Raw genomic sequence first — 27,999 nt, 5'->3', positions numbered from 1 at the left:
CCATTGATTACAGATGGAACGGAATTAACCAAGCAATATTCTTTCCATACATTTCAAAAGGGCGTATCTGTATAACCTGTTAAAGAATTATTCATGCATATTTGAATGCTCTAGACAATTTCCTAAAATCACTATCAAGCGTAAGATTGGTAGATATCATTTTTCGTGTTTTGGCTGATTAGTAATAACTAAACAAACATAGGCCCTTTTCAAATATTGGTCTGAAAAAAATAAGAGAAATGCATTTTTCAATATCTAAAACCAGATAAAAAAATAAAACTGCACAATTTTAGTATAATCTGTTTGTTTAAACAAGCTAAAGTGGCATACTTCATGTGATTTCTATCATATAAGCTTCCAAAGGGTATAACTCAAAATTCAGACTAAGGTTTTTTTTTTCAAATTCGGCCTAGAGGTGCAGAACAATGTCAGGAATCAACTGCCGACTGCCGTTTGGATGGTATATTTTATTTGATAATAACGGTAATTGGAGCACCGTGATATAATGATATCCATGGAAGTTCTACCTTAGTGCTTATCCTATGCATTTCAAGATCTTAGGCGTATTTCTGTTTGCTCTAAATATGGTATTTGGTTTTGCACCTTTCCCTGATAAGATTTCTTCGAGGACTTTTCACAGATAAAAAGTATAAAAATCATAATTCAGATTATTCTCGGGTCGTAAGATTTCTTTGCGAAATTGGAAATCCTAGGGCAATACTTTTGAAAACCTGTGGCAAGTTCAAAAGAAAATCCTAGAGAGAGTTTCGTTCGGGATATTTCTTCAAAGGACCTTAAAATAGTACTGCCTTAGGAGATTTTTTCGAAAACTACTTTTTAAATCTGTTGCAAATCCATCGTTTGAGCCTTGGTTACTGCGATGGTCGCCTCAAGCAGCTTCCCAAACTATTCCTGTTCAATAAATCGATACTTCCCCTTCAGGTAACTCATGGAGATTCAACGCCACAAAATACATCAGCAATCATTCCTGTGATTCCTCCAATGCTTCCAAGGTTTTCTAATGATGTTTTAAGAAAAACCTGCAAGATATTGTGCTTGATTTCGATTGGCGAATTTTTTTAATCATTTGTTTAGAAGTTCTTCCGTCGATTCATCCAGGGATTCTTCAAGAATCCCTAGGAAATCATTGAAAAGATTCACAGAAGCATATCATGTATTTAACCAGCAGCTGACCCGTTCCTGCATGCGAGTTGGAAGGCAAGGTTTTCCTATCTCCAACATCAGCCAAGTATGCTCATCACTCAAGAACTAGGCTGCATCACTAGATGCTTTCAGTGCAATTTCAACAACTCAAACGTGTTCTTCATATCTGGACCGTAGACCGGGACGCAAAATTACCGCCAGCCTTAATAAAGCTTCTGTTTCACTCACCACAGTCAAGCCTCTCCCGCCATCGGCCAGCAGCCGTCCCGGTCCTGCATGTGAGTTGGGAGATGGGGTCTTCCGAAACCTTATCTCCGGCAAGTACGACATCAATACGAGCAATCCGCTTCCTGAAGTTCCTGTTGTTTCCAGCGTGCTCGAAGAACTATCAAGCTCAGCTTCAAACTCCAATTTACCAGGACCGTCAGAAGCAGGAAGCAGAATTACAAAGTATCCTCTTAATGATTCACGGATGTACGACCTCTGGAGTTCCGTAAATAGTGATGCTGAGGTGTCTGTAGCCAGCCCCTCTTTGATGCTTTTTGCCGATGGAGCTCTTTTGGAGTTTGCTCGTCGCTCTGACTTCTTAGTCTTCAGCTCAATTCCATCCGAAATTTGCTAGAATGGGTCACGTGATCACTTTACACTCCCCATATCGGATCTCATGGGATTGAGACGCCTAGATGAGGCTTCGGATAGTCGCCCCCTGGCGTGGAAGTCATGATTCAACCGGAACTAGGGAACACCCTAATGAATTGCTACGGCAATAGTTACCTATTTGCGACTTCCGACGATTGTTTCGACATTTTCGTTCTAACGGAAACATGGCTTGATTTCCGTACTGTTTCCAATCTAGTATTCGGACTTTCATATGAGGTGCTCCGATGTGATAGTAGCGCTATAAATGGTTCCAAAACCTTTGGTGGTGGCGCTCTTGTAACGATCAAGAAAAAACTCCAAGTTAAGCCAATTAGTAACGACTATTGGGCCAGTACCGAGCAAATGTGGGTGAATATCGAGCTCTTCGGTCGTAATCTATTTTTGTGTGGGATTTACATCCCTCTGGATCAAACGCGAGATATGCCTTTAATTGAAGCACATAACCAGTCCATAATTCATGTTTCTGAAGTAAATCTTCCCGGAATATCCTGGTTGTAGGAATTGAGAGGGGTACTAATGAAGATATGTACTAAGCAGAAGACCATATAGTTACAGTAACAATGAAAGTCGACGGAAAGAGACGAATGACACGTCAGTCTTGTAAAGAGCATCGAGCGATTAAGTTGCGCTGGAAATGATCCTGTTGTTGATGAGATTGTGATGTACTTGCAAATGGTACTTGTGATGGCGGTAAACGTTCAAACGACTTAATTTCAGATAGTTGCTGAACCACTTTGGGCCCAGCCTTTGCCTCGGTACACACGACTTGTGATATTGCATCGTATAACTCGATAATAGATCGTGAAACACTTGGTTTTGGAGGAGGTTCCCCTATAGCTTACCCATTTACTTATATATCTTTGTTGGACTATCTGACTTGATACCGCTTGACTTTTATCCCTAATTTAAGATGCTATTTGAATTTTAGGAATACTCATATCATCGGTTGGTGGCTTGGGGGTGCTTGTTCGAACGGATTCAGCAATAGATTCTAGTCTTACTTTGGAAACGCTAATCTATCTGTCACCTGGTTGATAGTGGCCTGACCTGCACTACGGGATGTACCGATATGGAACTCATAAGTGGACATATTTCTGGTTTGCGAGTTCAGTTGCACTGGAATTGTGTTCTGTTACTCGATATCTCTCTAACTCGATGGTCCCTTCAGTAACGAGTTATGGAAAGTTCAGTGTTTGGATTTCGATCCGAATAAGCCGATAATATGGTTCGATCGGTTTATTCGAGATCAACAGGAGAGTGCAACAGTTCGCGAACCATAACAGTTCGTGGCACATCGTATTCGGAGAGCCCTATGAATTAAAACATTCACTCTCTCGTTTGGTATGTGGCACGAAAGCGTTCAAGAGCAGCAACTCTCACAGACTGCAACAGTATCGAGTTATTCGGGTGATTTATGTTTTGCACAAAATTGGTAAAAACTTCCATATTTTCTTGTATTGCAGCCTTTAACAACCTAATTATATTCTATTGGACCAATTAACACCCCTTCGCTTGCAAATGGAGCACAGAGAAAAAAAATATTCGCCTCTGTTTCTTGATCAGAATGAGAGTGTCAGCGAATGTTACAAGTTTTGACACACAGTGATCGGTCCCGAAAAGTGGGTGGTGTGTGTCTTTCTTGTTTCGTTCATGGCTCGTTGTCTTCTACGAACGATAAATGTCATGCGTGTTGTATGAATGCAGGGGTTGGGACATTTCGCATAAGGACGTTTCGCATACGGACGTTTGGCATAATGGACATTTGGCATAATCAGGATTATATGCCTTCTTTAAAATGCTCCCTGTTTTTGTATGAAATTGCATTATGCGAAACATCCATTATGCCAAACGTCCGTATGCGAAATGGGTCACCCCTATGAATGCAGGCGAATAAATGGGATGAAATTATGGCTCGTGTATCAATGATCGTTGAATTTTCCAAAGCCTGGGAGAGTTGTTTGTATCAGTCATTATTCCTGTATTTCCTCCAAAGGTTCCGCCCCAGACTTGCTATGGTTCCTCTAGAAAAGCCTGAAGGATATTATGCAAGGTTTCGTTTAGTAAATTTATCAATAATTATTTTAGCAGATTGTATGGAGATTAATCCAAGACATTCTCAAAAGTCCACATAAAATCCTTGAAAAACTTCTCTATTGTTAAAGTATTTCATATAGTCATCCAGGAGTTTGATCTGTGATAACTTTAGGATTTTGTTTAGAAACATCTCTCAGTTTTTTTTTATCGCCCCTTTAATTCCTCAAAAACACCAACAATTTGTTGTAGTGGATAAATAGCAAAATCGGATCTTCACTCGAAGCAATTCCTCTGTAGGCCCGGCTTTTCCGGAACTATTTGCATTGGGTTCAACATGCAGCGTTAACATGCGTCCATAGTGTGCACACGAACAGAAGACACCAGAACATGTGGTCTTTGTCTGCTCTAGATTGCAAGTGGCAGCTCGGTTTGAGTATAGGCTGAAGAGATTGTCGCTAAAAACACTTAGAATAGCACTTCCAATGCCAACATTTAGCATACCGCTGTCGATCCAACATTCCCAGGTGGAGAAAAAATCCTATTCGCTGACGTTCTGATGATTCAAATCCGATGATTCGTCGCGAATGCTCACTACTTGGAATTGTTGAATCTTTCCAATCCTGATATCTCTACCATATCAGCACCTCTCCTTTATTCAATTTCGGTTTATACATATTTATATACAATCTAACTCGCTCAAAGCACTGCCACTAAATTTCTTACTCAAAAACATCTCCACTGCAGAGAGACCAGCTACAGGCTCCAACAGTCCCTCATCACACAACCTTTGAATCGCACATCCGAGCTCCTTATGGCACCAAGCTTCTCCTAGCTGCGGAACTTCTCCTAGTCTCGTGTTTCTCCTGGTCAGCTGCACCATCCCCCTCCTGGCAACAACGTCGTTCTCTGAAAGCTCCTTTTGACTTTCGCCGTTCTACAGCTCTTCCGAGCTCACCCTCCGATCAATCTGTACTCGCATCTCTACAACCTCGACCTTATTGGCCTCCAACTCTTGAGCACCTCTTTCAAGCTAAATTCCGTATAAGTTCTACCTTCTCACCGAGTTTCTGCCTCCTCGTCTAGGTCACCACTCAAGGCGTTCCTGGGCCCATAAAATGCTGGAAAATAACTACAAAACAAACAGGATATCTTTTCCAACCGCAGGCTACTGAATGATATCGCTACCATGTCAGCTCATTTTCCGTCCCACTCGGGTTCAGTTTGGGTATCATTTCTAGTACTGCATTTGGTCTCTTGGTACTGCAAAAGGTACCGTAAAACGGGGTAACTTTGATAATGCGGGTAACTTTGATAGTGCGAGACCCACAACATATTAAACGAAATAACGAAGTTTCTGTAAATCAGTTAAGCAAAACAAATGCAAAAGTAAAGAGTATTAGTATGACACTTCATGTCAAAGCTGTTTTCATTGGAATCAAGTGCATTTGAGGCTTTTTATACGAATATTAAAAATTGACACAATTTTAGCATTTTCGAAACGCTTACAAACAATCTGTTCTACGATCACTATTTGATGTAGTTTTGAATAGTTGGCCACTTATCTTTGACAGCCTAGTTATCATAGAACTTGAATACGGTCTCAAATCTCTTAGCGAATAGCATTTTCACAAACTGGGACCATTTTTGTAATTCAAGTCAGAAATTTCCATATAACGTTAAACGCCTAGAGGTATGCAATGCCCTACAAATGTTCGTTATTCATTCAATTTTATTCGATTCATACTCCATTATCAAAGTTACCCCAAAACAGAAAACCAACTTTCGATTATATGAAAAATTATGTATCCATTCAAAATAAATCTTTTGGAAATCTATCAACTGCAATCGATAGCTAGGATGCCAGTACTTGTTTTAAAAATATAAATTATTATTCTTTGAAACAGCATGCATAAATATTCAAGTTTTCTTCGAAAAAACTATCAAAGTTACCCCGTTTTACGGTACCCAAGTTTGACAGATCGTAGCACACTATTCATGGCATTTCAAATTCTGCTCTATTATGTCATAAAAATATTTTGGGCAACTGCAAGGGACTTGGAGGTTTTTATTTTGTGTTTGGTCTGGATGTACATATTTCCAATCTAACTCGCTCAAAGCACTACCTCTGCAATTCTTGTCCAAAGACATCTCCACTACAGGGTGTGAGATGTACCTGCTCTTCAACAGGAATAGCCCTCGGCAGTGTACTTCGACATAGAATTCTCCAACGAGATGCATTCACTCGAAGTCGATGCCAGCCGCTTAGGTGCCGAATTAAAACTGCGATTTCAGAAAAGTTCACAGATGCTCCGACGAACTTTTTCCGGTGTAGTGTCACGAACTACTCGGACTTGTCCCAGGCGATGAACATAGCCTACTCCGACTACGGTAGAAGCTCTTCCGAACCCGGTACCACGTGCTACATGTCTCTATTAACATTACACACTAAGCTCATTCTACCGGAATCCATGAATTCACCGTAATCTCAACATCTGAACAGTTCGGTAAAATAAAACACCGAAATTCCGTCGAAATTTCACGGATTCCAGTGATTTTTCACCGAATACTGTAAAAAATTTGCAGTACTTGGTTAATTTATTTTACCGAACTGATCAGCTGTTTAGATTTTACAGGAATCCGTAACACCAAACGCGTTTACTCAAAAGGACACGCGGTTCCCCGGAGGAAAGGAACAACCGCGGTTTTGATCCCTTTTTACTTCATTCTTATGGGAGATAACACTGCGGTGTTTCGTCGAACGCGGTCGTTACTTTCAGGAACGATTCGCCGCGTGCAATTTGGGGCAAATGCGCTCTTCTGGAAACTTTACAACAGCCTCGCGGACCAGACAATACTATTATTTTGAGCGATTTTACCTGGTGCGTATCTTTTTAATCGACATTGTCAAAAATGTCATACTTTGTGATAATGAAATTGATGATATTTGAAGTTTCACATTATTAATTATTATTGTAAATTTCTGCTATATATAATGCACATGAAGGGAATGCCATAGATAGCATAAAATTCTGCTTATATTGAAATTTACATGCTTTGATTTGATTGTGAATGTGAAATTTGATCATCGTGTAAATTTCAATCACTTCGTGTTTGGGTTATGATGCCTGAACAACATAATGATCAAGGAACGCAAAAAATAACAAGGTGGAGCAACCAATACTTTTTTTTGTTTCGCATTTGAGGACAACCATATTTTATTAACAAGCTGCGTATTCAATTTTTTTATGACACATAGGTTTAGAAAAAGTATGCTGACTGATGAACTTCCCGGGGGGTACATGTACAATAGCTCCAATTGCGCTCAAAATATGCGTATCTCTGCATTTTCACCTGATAAATACACTGCCACAAACTATTTAACATTAACATTACATTAAAAATTTTATTTTGAATCACGAATGCACATCATAAATTTGAAAAAAAAAACCTTTCCGATTGTTTACGTACCGAAGCAAAGTAGGACACACTTTCAAAGATGGCTGACAGCTGCCGTGGAGCTCGCACCGATGCATCATCATCACACGCAAATCGTGAAAAATTAAGATAATTCTTGCTAACATTTCGAAGCGCCTTATAGAGGTTTAAGTAAACTCAAGGGAAATGCTGTAATTTTAAATTATACATGAAAAGATAAGCGTGTGCATGACAGATCTCGCATTTTTACGCTGGATGTATGGTCACGATAAGCAATTCTCTAAGATTTTCTGAATTCCGCTTTGGTTAACATCCAGATTTTTTTCTGTGTTACTGCCAAAATTTTATGGCAATTGCTCATAGGGAAACAAAGTTACAGAATGCCAAAGTTGAGCATTTTGTATGAAAATCGGTTTTCACCACTATTATTTTGAACACAACTGTAGGTTAGGGTTGGAACAAACGCTTTAGCGATATCAAATCATAGTCTTGAATAGAATTTCCCGGACGGTAAAAATCCTGGACACCCGGCATAGTCCACCCAAAATTTGTTATTCAGCCAGCTTCTATCAATGAAGAACATATAAAAAGTCAAAATTATGGATCTTCAACAAAAAATAGGAATTAAGTCTAAAAAGTCCATTAATAAGCGAGTGTCCTGCTGCAAAAATAATGCTGAAATTATCAATAGCACTTACGTCGACCTTGTGAACATGGGTTGTGTATATCCCCTCCGAAATATAGTTATAAAGAATGGACTGTATTTATATCCTTGAGTAGTGTCTGAACAATTTTTTGAGAGATTCTTGTTGAGTATTTTCGAATATTCTTGAAATATTCTGTCATGTTATCTCTTCTTCTAATATAACATTATTGTAATATTCAGTTACAGACTTTAGATTTCATAGATTCAGATTAAAAAGCCCAATCTTCTAGATGTTGCGAGTAGGACCCGAAGTACAAATCGTGTGGACCATCACTATAGTGGTTATAGTATAACAGCACCATCTCGTCATATTTCCACTCAAAACCCAAGCCATTTGGACTTATTGAAACTATTGGTTGCTCAATCGATTTTCATAATTTGATTGTTGATAATGCCGAACGACAGCATCCAATCGTTGCGGTAGGTGCAGTTAGTTCAAACAACGCGCTCCAAATACGCACTTCCTGGAAACGGTTTGTCCGCGTCATTTCTCGCCGATCGACAAAGCCTATGGCTACCTCTACCATCAGGTCGTAAAACATACGTTCCAGTGCCCATTAAAAGTGGAAATAACGATCGTTTACGAACGCGACACGCACCATTTGACCGTGACCTTCCTGCACTTTAATCTAGCCAGCAGCCGGTAGGAAATTCCCTACGCGTAGTGGCCGAATGCGTTTTCCGAAAAACACAAATGAAGCCTGAAATTATCAATGCACAATGTTCAAAGCCAAAACGTAGGGGGAATGGGGGAATGTGTGCCCCCTGAGGAAAATCTATAGTTTAACTGTAAATTTCTTCGTAAACTTTATTTCAATTGCGTTTGAAGAGAAGTTATTACTAAAACAAAAGTAATTTGTTTGAGACAATTATATTTCAGACACCAAATGGGGCCTTCTTAAGCCGAGTGCTTGGAGTCCGCGGCTACAAAGCAAAGCTAAGAAGGAAAAGACACTAAATTTTATATGACAAAATCTGGCTATTTTTCAAATTTTAAGGTGTGCAACAGATACTATGCAGTTCTATCTCGTTCGAGTTTGAGTTTTCGCGGAATAATTTGAATTTTATCAATGATTGACAAAATCGTCTATGATTTTTTAATTGTTTTGACTTGGGAATTGGAAAATATGTTTCTGTGAGAAGCGTTAAAATTGATAGAGTTATCGTATGACATAACCTAATTTCACTAAAACACCTTATTTTACAAGAGTTATTGTGGTATCGCTTTTCTACCTCGATAGCGCTTTTCACCCTTAGCTCCCCTAAAGTTTTATGGGGCACGGTTCTTGCTACATATCACCCACCGGACGATCTTTCCTCGAAGCAATTAATTAAGACCCCCCTCGTCCCAATTCCAGATCGCACCCAGGCCCAGGCCAGGGTGGTGGAGGAATTTTAAACTGAAACAAATGACCGCTCGGCGGAAGAAATGGACCAATCGCGTGTGTGTTGATTTTGTGTGTGCATCGAACTGCTCTAATCGAGATTGAAAAATTAACCGCAAAACCGGGGATCGGCGAATTGTTGTTGTTTTATTTTGGTTCAAGGGGGCCCACACCTGAAGAAGCTCTGTCTTCATTATTGGAATTTTGCATTCGAGCACATTGGGTGACAAACATGTGGAATGAATGCAAAATGTTGGTTGCAAAAGAAGATCAAGCCATTTGGGCCTTTGGGACAAATGGAGTCCTGGCCAAATGAGCGTTAGATGACAATTTATTGGCTATCGATTATATGGTTGATTTGGAAGAAGATAAGCACACAAAGAATTTGTTCAATGACAGAGGAATTCTGGCAGAACAGCTTAATTATCAATTACGTTTGCGAAACAAACCTGTTATTCTACAGTGATTTGTAGAATAATTTTAAGCAATCCTTGATTGAGACTTCTGTTTACAAGAAATTGTGTACAAAGCTAAATCCAGGTATCCAAAAAAAAAAATGGAAAATATTTGGTCTTGGGGATAGCACTTGAATTTATACTAATGAAATATATTTTCACTATATTCAATAGCGATACACGTCCAATCATATTCAATAACTCATATGTATTTGAGATGTTCCACGTTTTTCAAATATTTTGTAAATTCAATTAAAATGTTCTACTAGATCTACCAAAGCTCTCACTGGTTTATTTTTAAAGTACACATCCAACTTTATTCTGGGAGTGTACATGCAGCACTGTCAACTTTTGTTATAATATACTTGATATTCTGGGACCTACATGTCAACTCTAAGCTCTGATTCAGAATAAACGATGTACTAGATCAATAAGAGCTGTCATGTGTTTCTCAATAACATGGTTTGCCATATCAATCGCGAGTTTAAGGACTGAACTGTTTATGATCTATCTTTTTTATTAATTAATGAAATCGTAATCTGTTTTCTGCACATCGTTCAACTACTACGTAATAAGTTGGTAGAAAAAAGTCTCAAACGTTTTTCGGGTTTTCCTACGTCCCTGAATTTTCCATGAATGAACTAATGTACAGTTGTTCCATCTCGCGCTTCATTGCATACTAATGGTATCATTTTCAATTTATCTCCCAAGTCACAGACATTTTTTACTCCTGCAACAGCAGGCCTTCTCGATTTCCTCCTTCATCTTCCATCTTGTCTTCCATTCATTACTTTTTGCTACTGTTTGGCACTTGGCGTCTCGATCTTTTGAGCCTCCCAGTTAGGAGGACCATATGGTAATACGTGTCGGTAATAGCGGAGCAAAAGCCTTCTGACATTCCCCTCTCGTCCATCCCCGTGTGGTTTTATGAATGAAACTAGAAACAAACGAAGAGCAAAAGTAGATAAAACCTCCGGTAAATGGTGGTCCCCCCGCCTGAATGGGGGAGATACGCACTCGTGTAGGGGCTCCTCCTGAATGAAATCAAACCGACTTGAATGAAAGAAAACTAAAACGGTTAAGTCCGTTGGTTGGTCGTTGCCCAGGCGAAACAAAACTACGCGGATAGAGCTCATTAATTCAATTATTTGATTAATTAGATTCGTTCGTTTTTATGGCCCTTTGTGAGGTTAGTGCGGAGGCTGCCGGGTCCTAAGTTGGTAGCTGCTCCCATCCTCCTCCTTCGGTGTGGTTAAACCATTTTGCTTTCATTAGTTAGATCATGTGCGGTTGGTTGTGCGATCGGGTAAGTCCGTAATGAATGGGCTCAGTTCTACAAGGAAATTTGGTCGGGCTCGTGGAGGTTCGAAGGTTTAATCCGAGAATACATTTGTTGGTGACATTACAGTGTATTCACGGCATTTGATTCAAAGTTTTGCATCTTTATATCAGGTGCTCTCACACGAAAGAAAGTTTATATGCTTTACCAGCAATATATTTCTTCTATATATTCTTTACACTTTCAGCACTATATTTCTTTACACTTTCAGCAATATATTTCTTCCAATATCATCTCTTCGCGGTGCCCTTGTATTCTGGAAGTGTTGAAGAGCATCCTAATATTCCCTCAAGGTGAAAGCTTGAATCTTCTTGTTTATTTCCTCAACGCCATTTCGATGATCATCTTTTTGGGTTTATTGTAGAACCTCCTCTGAGCATAGGGGTTTAAGATCTACGAACGCTATCTATGATATTTTGAAGATTTTTGAATAAAGTACAAAGTTATGAAGATTCACACATCATCTACTTTTTTTCTGGCATTACATCGGTTGCTTGGGCGCGTCAGGAGCTAATCATCAATATTAACCTCTTTTTCCCGAGCAGCCTAGATAGCCGCGTAGTGTCGGTAGCGGTTGTTTTAATTGGCTAAGAATTAACACTACGGACTGCTTGTTCTGGTGGTAAAAGTCCACCTCACAAGTGACCCCTATTTTATGGTGTGATGCGTACCGTGCCTAGGAATGAATGGTTAGGCACCCATATAGTCTCGTCAACCAATGTTTTACCAAATTTTGAGTGCATCGACTGTTTATGGTTAAATATGGAATCCTTTGAACACAATCATTTCTTTGAGTGCTATTCAAGTACCAAGAGTCATGCAGACATTGAATTCGAAACTCACTGATTATGGACCCAGCTGTAAGGAGTAATTCCCAAAAATGTCGATACTTCAATATTTTAATGTAAACCACATGTACTTCTTGTCACATACTTCTTATGGTATACCGTTTTCTGTATGAAACATATAAATTAATTTTCTTGAGTTCTTAAGTTGTAAACCACTTCAGCTCGCACTGCCCTATGGAGATTGGCCATTGCCCATGAATTAGATATTTCATATACTCAAACCACATAAGAACACGATTTCCCATTCAAACACACAGTGATCTTTTCTCACCGAGCCTCAAGATGGGACCCATCGTGGATGAGCATTATCTCGTTAATTCTTTCGTTTCCAACTCATTCCGAACTTCCTCTTGTCGTAAATGCGAAGCCAGCCAAAATTAAGCCAACAAAACGCGCCCTGGGTGGGACCAAATTCAATTTCTTCCTCACGAGGTCGGAGAATTCCCCAGTAGTGGTTGGTAAGCATACGAAGGGGGGTGATGGATAATAATTTAGTCGATTTACTCTCCCGAAGGCCCCCAATCGTTAGTCACCCAAGCAGCAGCAGCTCTTTTTCTTCGTTAATTGGGCAGCAGCAAAGCGCGCCCTCTCTTCACGTTGAAATAGGAAGGCGATGCCAAATCCGCGAGTTCGGATTGTAGAAGAGTGGCTCATTCAGCCAATCACTCCTCCAGGATGCCTGAATGAATCGGTTATTACACAAATGCGTCTTGTTGTGGAGAATTTAGTCGTGGACGATCGAAAGTGATTTGGACAAGGCCTTTCGCGTTGCTTCGACGCTGGGTGAATTCATTTAACCAATCAGCTTCGGGGTTTCGGATTCCGAGTGGAGTCTCCACCAATGAAAGATTTCTCTCGGCCTGCTTCGACGAGCGATAACGGCAAATTATGAGAGAAACGAGGAAGCAAGTAGACGGCCATGGGAAATTAAGTGGTCGTGCTGGCAGTAGTGCCGGACCACCAGTGTTGAGTTTGATTTTACAGCTGGAATTGGTTCGTTAAGGTTTGTTATTTGAAGGTAATTTGACATGGAGCGAAGCAGCATCAATCTTATTTTCATTACATCATATTTTGTAACATTTTATATCCATTAGAAACAAAAAATATGAAGACCTCAATTGGAATTTAATTGCGTTTTAATTTTGTTTCAAAGCACATATATCTCGTCCTTTGACTTCTCAAATGCAATTTGTCCGTGATGTGAACCTTAGAAAGATAAAACAATATCTTGTAAATCAAAATCGTGACGTGCAGGAATATTTCTGAAAATGGCATTAGATTCAGTTAAGTGCTTTCAATTTAATCGAATCACTGGAAGCCGAGATCCAGACGTTCAAACATGATCATATTTATATGAAAAGCTTCCAATGCGTACTATATTCTGTCCATAACTGTACAGTTGTATCCAGAACAGGGATTGAATCCTGAGAAAAATGAGAGAATCTCTCACGTATCGCTCTCTGCAACTATTATAATATGCAGCACATTATGAGAGACTGTTTGTCGTATACTGCTACAACTTTGATCAGATCGGGAGGTTAGTAGTGCCTGATAAAACAAACTCCAAACCTTGGAGACACTATTGCTATCGGAAGTTCGGGATTGTTTATCGTGCCAGTAAAGTAAAACACCTACCCCCAACGGTAAACAAGCGAGAAAAATGGAGTTTATCATCGCTCTCTCTTTGGGGCTCTCGTTCGCTGCATCTATTTATCAGACTTTTTGCAACTTGCGGTACGTTGCCGATCGTAGACCGCTACAGATGGGATATCCCAGGATGTTTTTCTTCGCTTGCTTTGATCATGCTTCAAAATCAAGTGAGAGCGAATTCTGCAATGCCTGATCCAGAATAATAGTACAGTCGCTTTTCCACATCTCGATATCGAAGGGACCATCGAGATAGAGAGAGATCGATGCAAAGAACATTAATTTAATGAACACTAGATCGAAAATTACTCCGTTACAAGGAAAATAATAAACAAACAATCGAGATATGGAGATACCGAGATAAGGAGGATATGTGAAGAGGGAAATCGTATGCAGAATGAAGGGACCGAAACAATCATCGACATAGGGAGAGATATCGAGATGTGGAGAGTCGACTGTAGTAAAAAACGATATTCATAAAAAATAATCAATTTTCGTCTGCTGCAACTTGGTATAATCGCCATGAAGTTTTGACAGAACTACCAAAATGCTCAACTCCATTATAACAAAATAAATAATATCTTAGTAACTTTGTTTGTCACTTTAAAAAATTCAATCTTTTTAATTATGGTAACCTCACCCAATCAAAACTAAAATTTGTCTGCAATCATTTTGAAAAAAGAATAATAATTAACGAGCTCAAAGAATTTGATCAGAAGTGATCATTCAATTCTAAGAAGATTGCAATTTCCAACTTACTGCTGCCGTAAAGAACTTCAAACTAGAAAAAGCTGCCCATGGAGCCCCACAGGGAGTCGCACCTAGTGCAAGCCCATTCCCAGAATCCAACCGCAACCGGTTGGCAGCTTTATGGCGATGGAAAACCTTTTCTTCGAGTCAGCATAAAAATTAATCAGGTGTCACTAGTCATTAAAGTTCCACCACACCGGTACCGATCGATGACGAAGATCGTCGCACAAAACGTTAGTGGCACTTCGTAAACACTGCTAATTAAATATCTTCACCAATTGCGCGCCAAGTCTCTAGAAACTTGCGTCAAATGAAGCGTAAGGCGGTGATCTACCGCATCGCTGGTCAGACTTTCAGTGCAAAATGCACACACACACGAATAATGACCACCGTTGACGGTTGGCCTGGTGGTCTGTTGGTTAAAGTCCGGTGCAGCACCTGCTACTTCTACTTCAAAGTCCGTTCCACTTCTGTGCAGTGGATTGGATGCATTTGGATTGGGCGCTGCTGGTAACCCACCATAGGAGGAGACACACGAGTGAGTGCCACAGCAGCTACTACTGCTAATTAAAATTCAATTAAACATCAGTAGCAATTAACATGGGAAAACGCACCATCTTGCGGCTGGGCGTTCTTCCACATCAAAACAAAACCATTCCGGCAGTTTAAAAAGAGAGGGATGGGGGAATCGTCAAGACGTGTCGAGGGCTGAAGTTCGTCTAATGGGGTCCTATGCGTGTGGAAGAGAAAAGGAAGATGGTTCAAGAAAGTCGAAGTAAATGCATAATAACCTATTTGGAATGTATATTTCCTGCATTGCGGAGTGGGCGATACAAACGGCTGAAATTGCTTTTGATTACATGTCAAGACGCAAACAACGAAACGTAAATCTAATTGTAAGTTTGTTACCTAAAGCAGGTAATTATAGTCGAAAAGTTCAAACTGGAACGACAGATGACAGCAATCGAACGTGTCACGGTCTGCGGACACAATGATAAATTGCGAATTTAAAACACAACTAAGTTTTTACAGTTTATGAAGACGTGAAATCGGTGATCCGGAAAAGATTGTCTTGAGTGAAGTCCACGTTCCGTGCTACCGGTTTTAAGTGCTTCTTGCGTTGGATGGGCCTTTCTTAGCCGAGTGTTTAGAGTACACGGCTACAAAGCCATGCTGAAGGTGTCTGGGTTCGATTCCCGGTCGGTCCAGGATCTTTTCGTAATGGAAATGTCCTAGACTTTCCTGGGCATAGAGTATCATCGTAGCTGCCACACGACAAATTTGATGGAATATATTAACACACTGTTTCCTGCAGTAGAATCACGATGCCAAGTTGACTCGGTGTACGTAAATTTTTTTAAGGCCTTCGATCTGGTTCCGCATAACCTTCTTATTGGAAAACTTCGTCATTTGGGCTTCCAGAATTGGATCACTAGTTGGTTTAGTTCTTATCTCACAGACCGTAAAGCGTTTGTTCAAGTTAACCTGCAAGTTTCGAACCATTTCTTCATCCCTTCCGGAGTTCCACAAGGGATTGTGCTTGGTCCTCTAATATTCGTTATGTTTATCAAGGATCTAGCGGACCAATCCGAAAAGTTTTTTCGGAGTTTTGGTATTCGAACGACCCTCAGCTTGGACATTTCATTTCATTTTGTATTTCATTTCATTTAATTCTCGTTGTATATAGTCCTACAGGGTTACCCAATAATCGGACGACAATACAAGAATCTGTATATAGATTGAACACATTTAACACACTATAAAACCTAATTTTGGATCATTCTTTTGAATTGCGTAAGATTCTCAAAGATGTCCACGTCGTTGTAGCTCTCGTTGTAGGTCCGGCATAAACGAGATAAAGGCGCAGATTTACCCAAGTTTGTTCTTGACCTGGGAACGTAAAATAGATCCACGTGGCGAAGACCGTTTGTTGGAAAGCGATATTGGAGATCGTTGGTAAGGCTGCAGTGGATAGATCCATGCACTAGTCGGTGAAGCGTAGACATGTCAAGAACGCGCCGTCGGTCACATAATGATGTCATCTGCAGACGGCTAATCCTAGTCTGATAAGGCTCGTATGGAAAATGAAATTTTCTGTATACAAAACGAGTGAACGTATGCTGCACTGCTTCAATACGTTCTACATACTGCAAATAGCATGGGTTCCACGATGGTGAACAGTATTCTAGAATTGGGCGTACGATACGGTTAAAAAGTGATATCATAGGATCAAGTTGGTTGAAGCTTCTGCATATCCTCATCACGAACCCAGACAACCTTGCCGCTTTTCGTACAACCATGTCAACGTGTGGACTAAAGCTCAAGCGTCTGTCAACTATTACACCCAGGTCACGTATCTCGTATACCTTTTCTAGTGGCACTCCATCAACAAAATACGTTGATTCATAGGGACGTTTCTGGCGCGATATGGTGATGTGTTTGCTCTTTCTCACATTGAGAGCGGACATGCTGCGCGTCTACCGCTAAGGCTATCTGGGCCCCGATGAATGATCTGTCACCATTTTCAAATATTAGGCGAGCAATTTTCAGATCATCCGCAAAGCAAATAAATTGACTGGATCTGTCGAACATCACTCCTCGTCTGTTACACTCGGCTCTTCACAAATAGTCAAAGTCCTTCGGCGGTTTGGGATATTCGTAGACAGGGTAGTTGCTGATGATGTGCTCGACGGTGTTTCTGGTGTTACAAGTCTCGCAAATCTTCCGGACAGTGAATCAAATTGTCATCAAAGGAGACAAAAAACAAGCAACAAAGCAAGTCGCTTACAACCCGTTTATCCATACTTTTGCGGATTGGGATACAATCAGAAGTAAAATTGTCATGACAATTACAGGGCACAACATTGTTGCAACCTTCTCAACTCGCGATTAATCAGTTATTTTAAACACAAAACCAAATTTGTTTTATGCATGCTGTTTGATAGTGTGCCAATGTTTACCAACACAGAGTAAGTTCTCGAAAATTGCAATGCGAAGCCCAGAAAATTGCTGCGCACGTGGTGATCGATCTTTGTCATATTCTGTTCAAGTGGTGATAAACTGATGTTGCGGAATAAAATTGTTGCAACAAGAATAGGAGATGACAATGTCTTTGTTGCTGGGTGTTGGGTGACAATTTATTCACTGTCCGGAAGTTCTGCCGTCCCCCATGTTGTGGGTTGCTCGGGTGTAGCCTATTCTCAGGCGCGTCAGGATCCTTTGCTCCCTCCAGTCGCGCACGTCCGTCCACGGTAAGACGACCTGCTTGATTTGCCGGAGGAATGAAGATTTGTCTTGCGTCCATTCAGTCGCCCATACCCTTCATATTGTGTTTCTTGTCCGCAGTTTGATGTCTCCACCCGGGACTTCATTGGTTCGAAACGGCTTTGCCGGCCGAGGCTAGCCAGTGCGTCGGCGCGTTCGTTGCCGACCAGTCTTGGGAACTGTGACCACAATTCACCACAGTTCATCGATTCTGCCATTCCACCAAAACACAAAGCAGCAGCAGCATCAATACCATCAGGCGTTGCGCTGCCAACGGTTCACACACTGCTTGACTGTTTTTGTCTCTCCACTATGACCATTTTCGGGCAGCCATTCCAAGCTGAATGATTAAAAAAAGTGTTAAATCATTCAATCGCTAATATTTCGCTTGTGTTTTCAACTAATTGAAATCTATTAGCTCTAACAGAAAGACCACAATCATTCCGTTACGATACATATAAACAAGTTCAATTTCATACTGCCTTTATTGAGCAAAAATGCAAAACCCCGAAAACCGCAAAAATCGTGTCACCACTGTGCTCGAGTCATTTCGCATTCGGGGTTGAAAAACGTTAGGAAGAAGAAGATTACATTTTTTGAAGAGCCGTGACATTTTTTGTTTTGAACCGTCATGGTTTGCTTTGGATTTTGATGGTCGTGTAGAAAGATGTAAATGTAGAGGCGGTAAATGTTTGCTCCAGTACTTTTCTCATCCCTGCCACATAAATATTATTGGTTCGCTTCTTATCCAGTTTAGTTTGCGTGGTCTGAATGTAGGGGTGCTTGTTGATACATGATCCATTCACTTGCAGGGCTCTAGCAGAGTCGCTCATAACAAGGACTGGGTCCTGGCTATCCTCAGCGACCGAAAGGTACATTGCTGCTGGTTCGGCAGAAAACACCGAACACTGTTCTGGTAGGCTGTATGCCAGGTTCAGCTGGTGCCGTGGATTCCTATGCCCACTTGGCCCGATAGCTTGGAACCATCTATGTAGCGTACTTCAATGTCACTGTATCGCTCCTCCAATATTTGCCGGAAGCAGATTTTAACCGCTGCAGGGGTCACGCCTCTTGGGAATTGGGACTTAATCGAGGAGTCGAAGGTGATCTCTCTGACCTTCCAGCCTCTTGGTCCTGCACGGTGAAGCCAGGTCACCGGGGAACCGTGGAATCAGCCGCAGCACTCAGGGTATAAATTGGACTCTGTTTTGTGCTTCGGATATCACATATACGTTTTACTTTTTTTTCTGCAATAGATTCGTTTTTCACCTGATCTTGCATGCCTAGACCCCTCTGTTCAATCTGGTACCAGACACTAACACCCGATGTCGGGCAGATTCTACCCCATTACCCCGAATGCCATTTCCCCGAATACCGTCAGCCCGAATGCTATTTCTCGAATTAACAATTATCTTGACATGATGATATTGATGCCTTTTCCTATGATATTGGAATTCGGGGTAATGTCATTCGAGGTGATAGATCGTTCGGGGTTTTGAAATTCGGGGTAATGGTGTTCCGGTTAATGGCATTCGGAGTAATGGGATTCGAGGTAATGGGGGGGTAGAATCGTCTGACAACGTTCATCTCTAGCACTCTTCAAACTACCCGCATATCTTCTGGTGCTGTTTCACCCACCACTTCATAGGTTGTTGGGGTTTCCGACCACGATAATTTCACTTTTCTGCTCGTCCAGCTTCTGATGGTATTCAGTAGTAGCACCGGCTGCTGAGAAGCGATGGGTATTGAATCGCATTGTTCGCAGTGATTTTGAATTTTCAAAAGTTGACAACTACGTTTGTATCCTACTGACAAGGAGACAAGATGGGGGTGGTATATTTCGCATAAAGACATTTCGCTTAATGGACATTTGGCATAACGAAAGTTATATGCCTTCTTTGAAATGCTACCTGTCCTCACAGACAAACAGACGTAACACTGACGAAATTTCCATCGCCCACTCATTTAACGACCATTTCAAATTCGCTATGTTACAAATCTCACAACCAGAGGCGCGCGCATCGTTTTTCTTTGCGTTTGACGTTTCACACTACCGCCATCTGCCGGTCTTGTTGCACGAAACATCTTTTCGTGCAACATGCTCACCAGATGATGATGGTGTAAACTGGGCGATGGATTTTGAAGAAATTTGTTCTAAGTGTTACGTCTATTTGTCTATGCTGTCCTTGTATGAAATTGCTTTATGCCAAACGTCCTTATGCGAAATGTCTTTATGCGAAGTGGGTCACCCCCATCCAAGTTGATGTTGGGACCTCTGAAAATTTGTGCAATGTTAGCTATCTACCAGGAAATGACCCATCTGGTTGCAAATATCGTCATTTGGGGGCCTCCAGATGCGCTTCCAAATATACTTGCGTGTAGAGTAAGTGCTGCTGATGACAATCCCTCCAGACAGCTGCAGAAGTCACTACTTGTAAGTCAATGTCGTTTGTAACGAAGAGTAAGCTTCCATTACTGGTGATTGGACGATGAGAGTGCTCTCTTCCTAACTGAGTCTTTGCATCTCTTAGGACAATTTTCACGCCGTGTTTTGAGTACTCTTTATAAGCCTTCATAGAACGCGTCCTTCAAGTGGTCGGATTTGTCATTCGCGAGCACACCCATTTCAACCTTCTGCAGCTTATGAACTTAAAGGCTCGCGCGTACGGATCAAATTACAATTCAAGCGGCAACTAGCAACGAAAGCCGGTTGCAGCAAATATCTCTTTTTTTATTTCTTCTTTTTTCCATTTTTCGTGATAAATTGAAAATTCGGTAGGATACCTTACCGGGTCGCGCTACTCACATTGCGTTGATGGGACTGCCTCTTTAGATGCAGCTGACGTGAAACAGTATGTCGTACTCAGCCGTTGGATGCCATGTTTGATACAAACCGCCGAGGGCGCACAGACAATCATGCATTCAAAATCATGGGCCATCAGCGAGAAGTTAGTGATAACTCTTAGCCCTATACTCCCGGAAGCTCTGCAGCAAACTCATAACATCCATTAAGTTTGTGCGTGTGTGTGGGCCTCGTGGCCGTGCGGCTAGTATTACCAAGCATTCAGCCGTATCGAGGGTGCGGGTTCAATTTCCGCTCCAGTCCGGAAAACTTTTTGTCAGAAATGTAATTCGCATGTTAGTCCGTTGTCTTGTGTGGTGCTTCCTTCAAAGGGCAATTCGTCCACTGTAAGTATGAACGTGTCGGTGTCTATTTAAAGTCTGAAACTTCTTGTAAGTAATGTCCATGTGGCCTCGTTGCAAATGGATCTGAGGACTATTTTTCGGTTTTCTGATGAATACTTTTAGAGTGTGGTGATAAATGGTCCTGTCGTTAACTCAGAAATAGCTGCCGGTAGCATCTTGTAAGTAGCATTCGAAATAGTGTCGTCGCCGGTTTCCCGTCAACTAGGAGGTCACTATGGTGTGCTTCCAACACCCGAAATGAAAACAAGACCTTCCCATTCCCAGCTCCCGGACAGGTAAATTAAAAGGATAAAACACAGATATCGATTTAGATAACACAAAAGTTTTAAAAATTTATTTGAATTCATTATGCCGCGATGCGACTCTCTCGTTGCGGGCCCCAAGATGACACTCTGGATTCAACGGCCGGATGAAGCTGGATTGGTTTCGTTTTTTGGAAAATCGTCGCCGCTTATCGGGTTGGCTACCAGGGAATTTAATGATCTGACCGAAACCGGACCGGGCAGACCTCGGAATGAATGCCACTCCGTTTTGTACTGTGCTGCTCCTGTGTGTGTCGGATAACCAAATTGCTATATCCAGATTAATTTATTCTCTCCGGGCAAGGTGTGGGACATAATGCTGTTGAGCTCATTATAAATTTCGAATTGAGCACGTCGACTGCCCATCTTTGGCCGACCGGTTTGGTTCCGCATCTCAACGCGCGGGGAAAGAATGAATTCCAGCGGGTTAACGGTAGCCGTGTGTTACACACAGGAGGTACAAACTAATTAGCGTGATTGAAAATCGATACCCTGAGCCGGGGGAGTTTACCTTCTGTGCGTGTGTAGTTTTTTTTTTGTATTGATTTTATGAAGGTTGAAGATTGAAATCAACCATGGTAATGAAGCGAAAAAATGACATTGGACTAGGAAAACGTTTTTTCCCTATCCATGTCATCAGCGTTCAACACCATTAACGCTTCCATGCACAATTCATAGCATGGGTCAATAATTGATAGCATTCCGTTTCTCGGTGGGACCGACCTCTGAAGTGCAGACACGTTATGCATCCACCAATGGTAGTGGCGGGGAAAGCGAATTAATTGATATTTATACCACATTTTATCAAAATTGAAATCAACCAATGGCACTCTCTCTTCAGAGTATACGTACACTGAGAGGACGTGAATATTTTATGAACTTTTATTAAAAAAAACCCCAACCGACCAGAAGTGTGGAAACAAGTGTGTCCGCGCCCTAAAGTACTTCTATTTAGCAGCATATTCGTTTCCCGGTTTCATATCACTCGACGTGAGTGCGGGGCAGTGAAATTGATAAAAACAAACTATTGGTCCTTCCGCTTTCATGACAAAAAAAAACTCCCGAACACACATTTGGTTCGAGCCATCCGGTCTCAATTTCGTACGCTTTCCGCGTGAATAAACCGATGCGTTATAAAATTTAATATTTTATTTGTCATGCCCTTCCGCCTTATCTCCTCTCCATCTGATTGAACCTCTGACTATTTTTAATGGTTTTATGATGTGATGACCACTTTTATCCGAACTTGATTGCGCTGCCCTTTGAACCATCATCCTCTTGCCCCACTACTTGAATTGAATTTTATTGGAACCTGAAATTCATAGTGAATTGGTATAAAGTTATCACCGATGGATTGGTAGATGTTCCAAAATGGGAGCTTATTTTGTGAAAATTTGAACATCTCTTTGACGATTATAGACGAGGTTTGTGATCTAATGGTTATCTCTGCTGCTTTATAAACAGAAGGCCATGACTTCAATCTCATATCCTCCCTTTCCTAGTAGGCCTTACCTATTACGCCTGATACATAGGCAACTTTGATTACCAAAGCAAGTATCTCTGTTATAAATCGCTCTATCCCCAATACCCAAACGATCCCGCATGAACTCGCGTAGATGCAGAGGTATATACGATCTACTGTGTACGATCCAAAAGCAACATCAATTCATCCTATAATTATCATGTAACCTGGCAAATGTCATTTGTGCCTAATAATAGCACATATATACTGTAGATATTTGTGTGTCTTTTTAAGGCCTGCCTTAGCCAAGTGGCTAGAATCCGCTACAAAGCAAAGCCATGTTGAAGGTGCCTGTTATCGATTCCCGGTCGGTCCAGGATCTTTTCGTAATGGAAATTTGCTTGACTTCTCTGGGCATAGTATATATTGTATCATTGCTATGCCCTGGATAAAAAAAACAGCTGAAATTAGTATCTTGGTCAAATACTTAGCAAAAGAAAAAATCGACGAAGAAAAACCGATCACTGCAGATACGCCCTTATGATACTGAATGTGAAAATGTTTTATTTTTAAACACGAATTGAACGATTATTCATATCTTCAATTTCATCACAACCATCTTTGTCGCTCTTTCCGACTCCTAAGTACGCCACCCAAAAAGCGATCCGGTAAATTACCTCTCATTTTGTGGTACGTTTGATTTCTCCGAATCGCTATAAATAATACATTTTACGATGTCACCGCGGTCAGTACGGAGCTTTGCATGATTATAGCGTAATATCGAATACTTTTCCGGTGAATTTTGGGTGGTAAATCGAGGAGGGTCTCTCACATTGATTGCCCGATCAGAGCCGACTTCTTGGGCGGGCGCGAAAATCAATCGGACCACCTAGTGGATTAATTAACTCATAAGATATTTGGCTGCAATTAATGTTTTGACCGGTGAATGTGAGGAATGTAAACTTTGATCAGAATACGAGATATACTAAGAGGCGTTTATATTGACCTTATCATTTATACTAACCGTAAAAATTATGAAGATAATCAATTAAGCAATCAATATGTTCTTTATCTTTCCAGACGATCCTCAACTCAATGCACAAGTACCAGCCTAGATTTCACTTAGTCCGAGCGAACGATATCCTAAAGCTACCGTACTCGACGTTTCGTACCTACGTGTTTAAGGAAACCGAATTCATAGCCGTAACTGCATATCAAAACGAAAAAGTAAGTGTGCTGTTCAATCAATGCTACATAACTTCTGAATTATGGAACACTAATCATTTCCCCCCGTTTTCCGTTTCCCGCAGATAACGCAATTGAAAATAGATAATAATCCCTTTGCAAAAGGGTTTCGTGATACCGGTGCTGGCAAGCGGGAGAAGAAGTAAGTATCCTTGTTGTGACATCGAAGTCGGGCCCTAGCAGAGGCCTGGCGCAATTCTGCAATTCTGACGGGGACCAATTTGATCGCATTACCGGGCGGAATAATTTCTGGGTTTTATTGAACTAGCCCGTAAATAGCACTGTAATGACCAGTGGTTACGATTGTGACACATTAATATGCATTTGAAAGGTGCAGGATATCAGGAACTAGTCAAAAGAAGGTCAATAATATTAGAATATGGTGTAATTTCTATGGTAAATGCTCGAAGAATCATCTTGATTACATCATCCATGATGATTTAGTTTAAATGATTTTTTCTTCAGTGGAGGGACATAATCCAACAAGCGCTTTATATCGTTCTGAACGTAAACCTTAATCAACTTGTACTTAGGCTCCTTAAAGTTTATGTGATTTTATATTATTGTAATTATAATAAACAGTTTATGTTTGCTAGATAATTCGCGTGTATGTGACACTGCCGTATACGTGAAAAATTGTTTGGCAATATTTTTTATTCGATTGATCAAACTTTTCAAATTGGGATGACAGTACTGCGCAAATATTTGGGCAGGACTGCCCAAAAACTGCATCTGATTTTCATCCCAATCCCCTGACATAAAGTTTACTCTAATCCAACGGTCTCCAATAGCTGTGCAGAGCACTTTCTACGCTCTTGGACATTGTAAGCAAATAGTTGCTCTAATCAAACAGCCCGCCTCGGCAAAATGGTCTAGCCGTGGTAACCACCCACATGTGACCAATTTTAACGACAAACCAGCATCTATCGGTATCACAGTCGTCGGCGGCACACTTTAAGAAGCAGAACAATGCAATCGCTACACCTATCTAGCTACCAATACCTCGATCTGCCCACCCGGAAGAAAGTCGGCGAGGGCTTTCAAATTTGCAGTCCATTCGATATCTCGGAACAAATGTTGCGTAGAAATTGTGTTGGTTTGGTTTGGAAGGAAGCGGAGGGAGGGTGAAGTTTGTAACCCGAATCATTTTTCTGGACTGCTGTATCGCAAGGTTTTCTACTTTCCACAGCAACAACCCTCGCTCGTTTGATGGAGGCACAGTGCCTACAACTTTTTTCCCTGCTCTGACTTCGCAAACGAGAGGATTAAGAAAAGGCGATCAATGATGCTGGAATTGATTGCTTTTCTTCCACCCCGATGCCCACTTGTTCCACAGGCTGGGTTGGTTCAGCAGAGGCAAAGGGCAGGTATTCTGTGTCCCATTTGTGCAAGGGTCACGCCGGCGAGATACACCATCCCGTCCTATCGGCTACTGTATCATGGTAAATAGGATTAGGAAGGATCTGATAATTGATATCGAAGTATTTATATTTACTCGACCCTTTGAGTCTTTTGAGCGGACCGGAAGGAGAACCGACTGAAGCTGGGAGAAGCTTCGATTCGAATTGATAGAGCGAATCATCAGTATTTGAGTTTAATTCAAACTGGAAGTGAAAAGTTTTTGCAAGTGACTTGTTTCTTATTCGTTGATGTCGATGCTATATGTTAACAAATTCCATTCGTAAAAAAATCGTTCTTTCTAACTGTTGAAAGGAAACAAAACTACATTACCAACCCTTGTTCAATTATAGTAACCTGCTCACATATGTCGCCCCATCTTCACACCCTATTTTCCAAACCACAACTGTCAGTTCCTTCGCAGACACGGAAAACCGCACACAATCGCTTATTTTCTCCGATATGCATAATTAACCTCTTCGGCAAAAGAATGCGATCTCCCAACATTCCGGTCCTGACGCGGCTTTATGCTCGACTTGAACTGTTGAAGAAGTCAAACCGCAGCAGGCCAAGTCATCCCAAACCACCAACGGCGAACTCAACGCCAACTGCGACGTGGGGTCAGCTGCAATCTTCATCACTGGCTCACAGTAGGCGAGCCGTCTCGTCGTCGTCGATAGGCAAAATTGTTGCCTTCCTGCGACAATTTTAATTAAATTACACAAAACATCAATTGAATTAATTCCCTCATCAGAGTGCAAGCCATGTCAGCCCGCCGCCAACATCCAGTCCAAGCTCCAGAGTACTTTGGTTCGACCAACGAGCGAAATCACGCGCTTTGTCGAGGGTGACAAATAGGAGCGAGAGATACAGGGTGGCCCACATCAAATTCCGCATCTCGGAAAAAAATTGAATTTAGGATTTTCCATGTGCTTGCTTTTTGGCGACGCCATTTTTTTTTAATTTCGAAAAACTGACAACGATACAGTGTAAACAATTCACTCTGAACTACTTCTACCCAATCTTTCAAGAGAAAAAAAAACCAAAAGAATTGCAGCGCAATTTGATGTGGGACACCCTTTACTGCCTGAAACCCGGGCGACCTCGAGGGCACTCTGTCGACAGGCCGCTTATAAATAGACAATAGGGCGATAAATTATGTAACGCCTGAGTTGCACTGGAAATTCCGCCCGGTTGACATTCCTTTTTGCCGCTTCAGTCACGAGACAGGAGCCCAGTGCCGACGCAACGATGGAGATGGACAACCAGATGCAAACTGCCACTGCGTCCGGAATCACACTCATCACAACGCTGGACGCCTCGGGGAATCTCGATTTTTTGTTGTTACGGAGCGCCTGTCTCCGGAACAATTTCTTTGACTTCCGTCTCCGGACCCGTGCGGCTCTCTGGCGTCATTGTTCCCCATTTCGGATGCTGCATACCAAAAGGAAGTGACTTCACACAGCATCAGGGCGGTTGACTGGTTGACGGCAGAAGTGGTTCACCACAAATCGGCGTCAATTTAGCATCGAACGAACGGGTGGGACATTCAACAGATCGATGGCCCGAGGCAAAACAGTTGTCACACTACGGGAAGGTCGACGAAAAAAGTTTTCCTGACGACGTGTCAAATATTCCAAGAAATGGAAACAATGGTGTAGCAAATGGGGTTGCATGGTAAAACTACGGATATCATGGAGGCATCGTTTGGATTGATGTGAGGAAGCAGTGGTGGAAAGTATTTTAGAACTTGCAGGATTTGGGTAGGGGCTGTCCGTTTACACTGGAGCCCTGGGATTAAATATCAGTTGATCCTTAAATTTCAATCAGCCATATCTCAGCAACGCTTAGCCTATTTTCAAATACTTTCACGTATCTCATGTCCATATACCATAGTTTAGTACGGTAAAAAAAATCCTAGAGGTGTTCAAATTCCCCCTAGAGCAATGAAACCAATACAATTTTTTTTTCGCACACTGAATCTGCTTCAGAATCTTGTAAAATATTTTCGCAAATATTATAATTTAAGGTTTTTTAACTCTAAATGATACTAGTTACATAGACATATAATGCATGTGAAGCAAAATATATTTCGAGCATCCCCAACGAGACAGATTTTTTAGATCGCGAAATACGCATGCCAAAACTTTTAGTGCTCTGGATATTCATTCTAGCAGGATTCTAGGTTTGGTATCTTCGACAAAACAGTTTGGACTAAGTTGCACTACACTTTGATCCCTTGGGATTTGATCTACATAACTTATAAGTGATCTAGATAAGTTTTATCTCTTGTTTGGAACGTTCTAGATTAAAACTTCCTTCTGTCATGTTGTTCAGTGTTACAATTTTGACATTTTTTCGACACAAATTTGCTTGTAGAATTTCAGAGGGAATGTCTGAGCAAGACTATAAATATGAGATTACACTTAAAATTTAAATTACTGAAAAGATTAAAGAAATACTGTTTTTTATTAAGTGTTTGCCTATGAACCAAAAATTCGAAGCACTGACATGTAGTTTTCTCAACATTTATTTGATTTCAGTAGTCCAGAGAACATTTTTGAGTGGAAAGAGAACTTTTGAAATTGAAAAAACCTCAAAAAATCCTATTTTTTACCTGTTTGTCTCTAAATCAAATTTCAAAGTAGTTTCAAAGTGGATGACATGTAGTTTTTTTTTCGGCGTAAACTGGATTGTA

At 41.1% G+C, this 27,999-nt stretch overlaps 1 protein-coding gene across 8 annotated transcripts in view; it reads left to right on the top strand.

The window, feature by feature from the left end:
* Positions 1–27,999, top strand: part of LOC5570026 (optomotor-blind protein) — a 425,795-nt gene that overhangs the window by 351,841 nt on the left and 45,955 nt on the right. For all 8 annotated transcript variants that reach the window (XM_021848470.1, XM_021848474.1, XM_021848471.1 and 5 more), the window contains 2 exons: positions 23,739–23,885; positions 23,969–24,045. In XM_021848470.1, coding sequence (XP_021704162.1) covers positions 23,739–23,885; positions 23,969–24,045 — 224 coding nt within the window. The remainder of the gene's footprint in view (positions 1–23,738; positions 23,886–23,968; positions 24,046–27,999) is intronic.

The sequence above is a fragment of the Aedes aegypti genome, chromosome 3 (assembly GCF_002204515.2).
Source record: "Aedes aegypti strain LVP_AGWG chromosome 3, AaegL5.0 Primary Assembly, whole genome shotgun sequence".
Taxonomy (NCBI): Eukaryota; Metazoa; Arthropoda; class Insecta; order Diptera; family Culicidae; genus Aedes; species Aedes aegypti.
The sequence above is the reverse complement of the archived record's forward strand: the minus strand, read 5'-3'. Positions and strand labels throughout refer to the sequence as shown.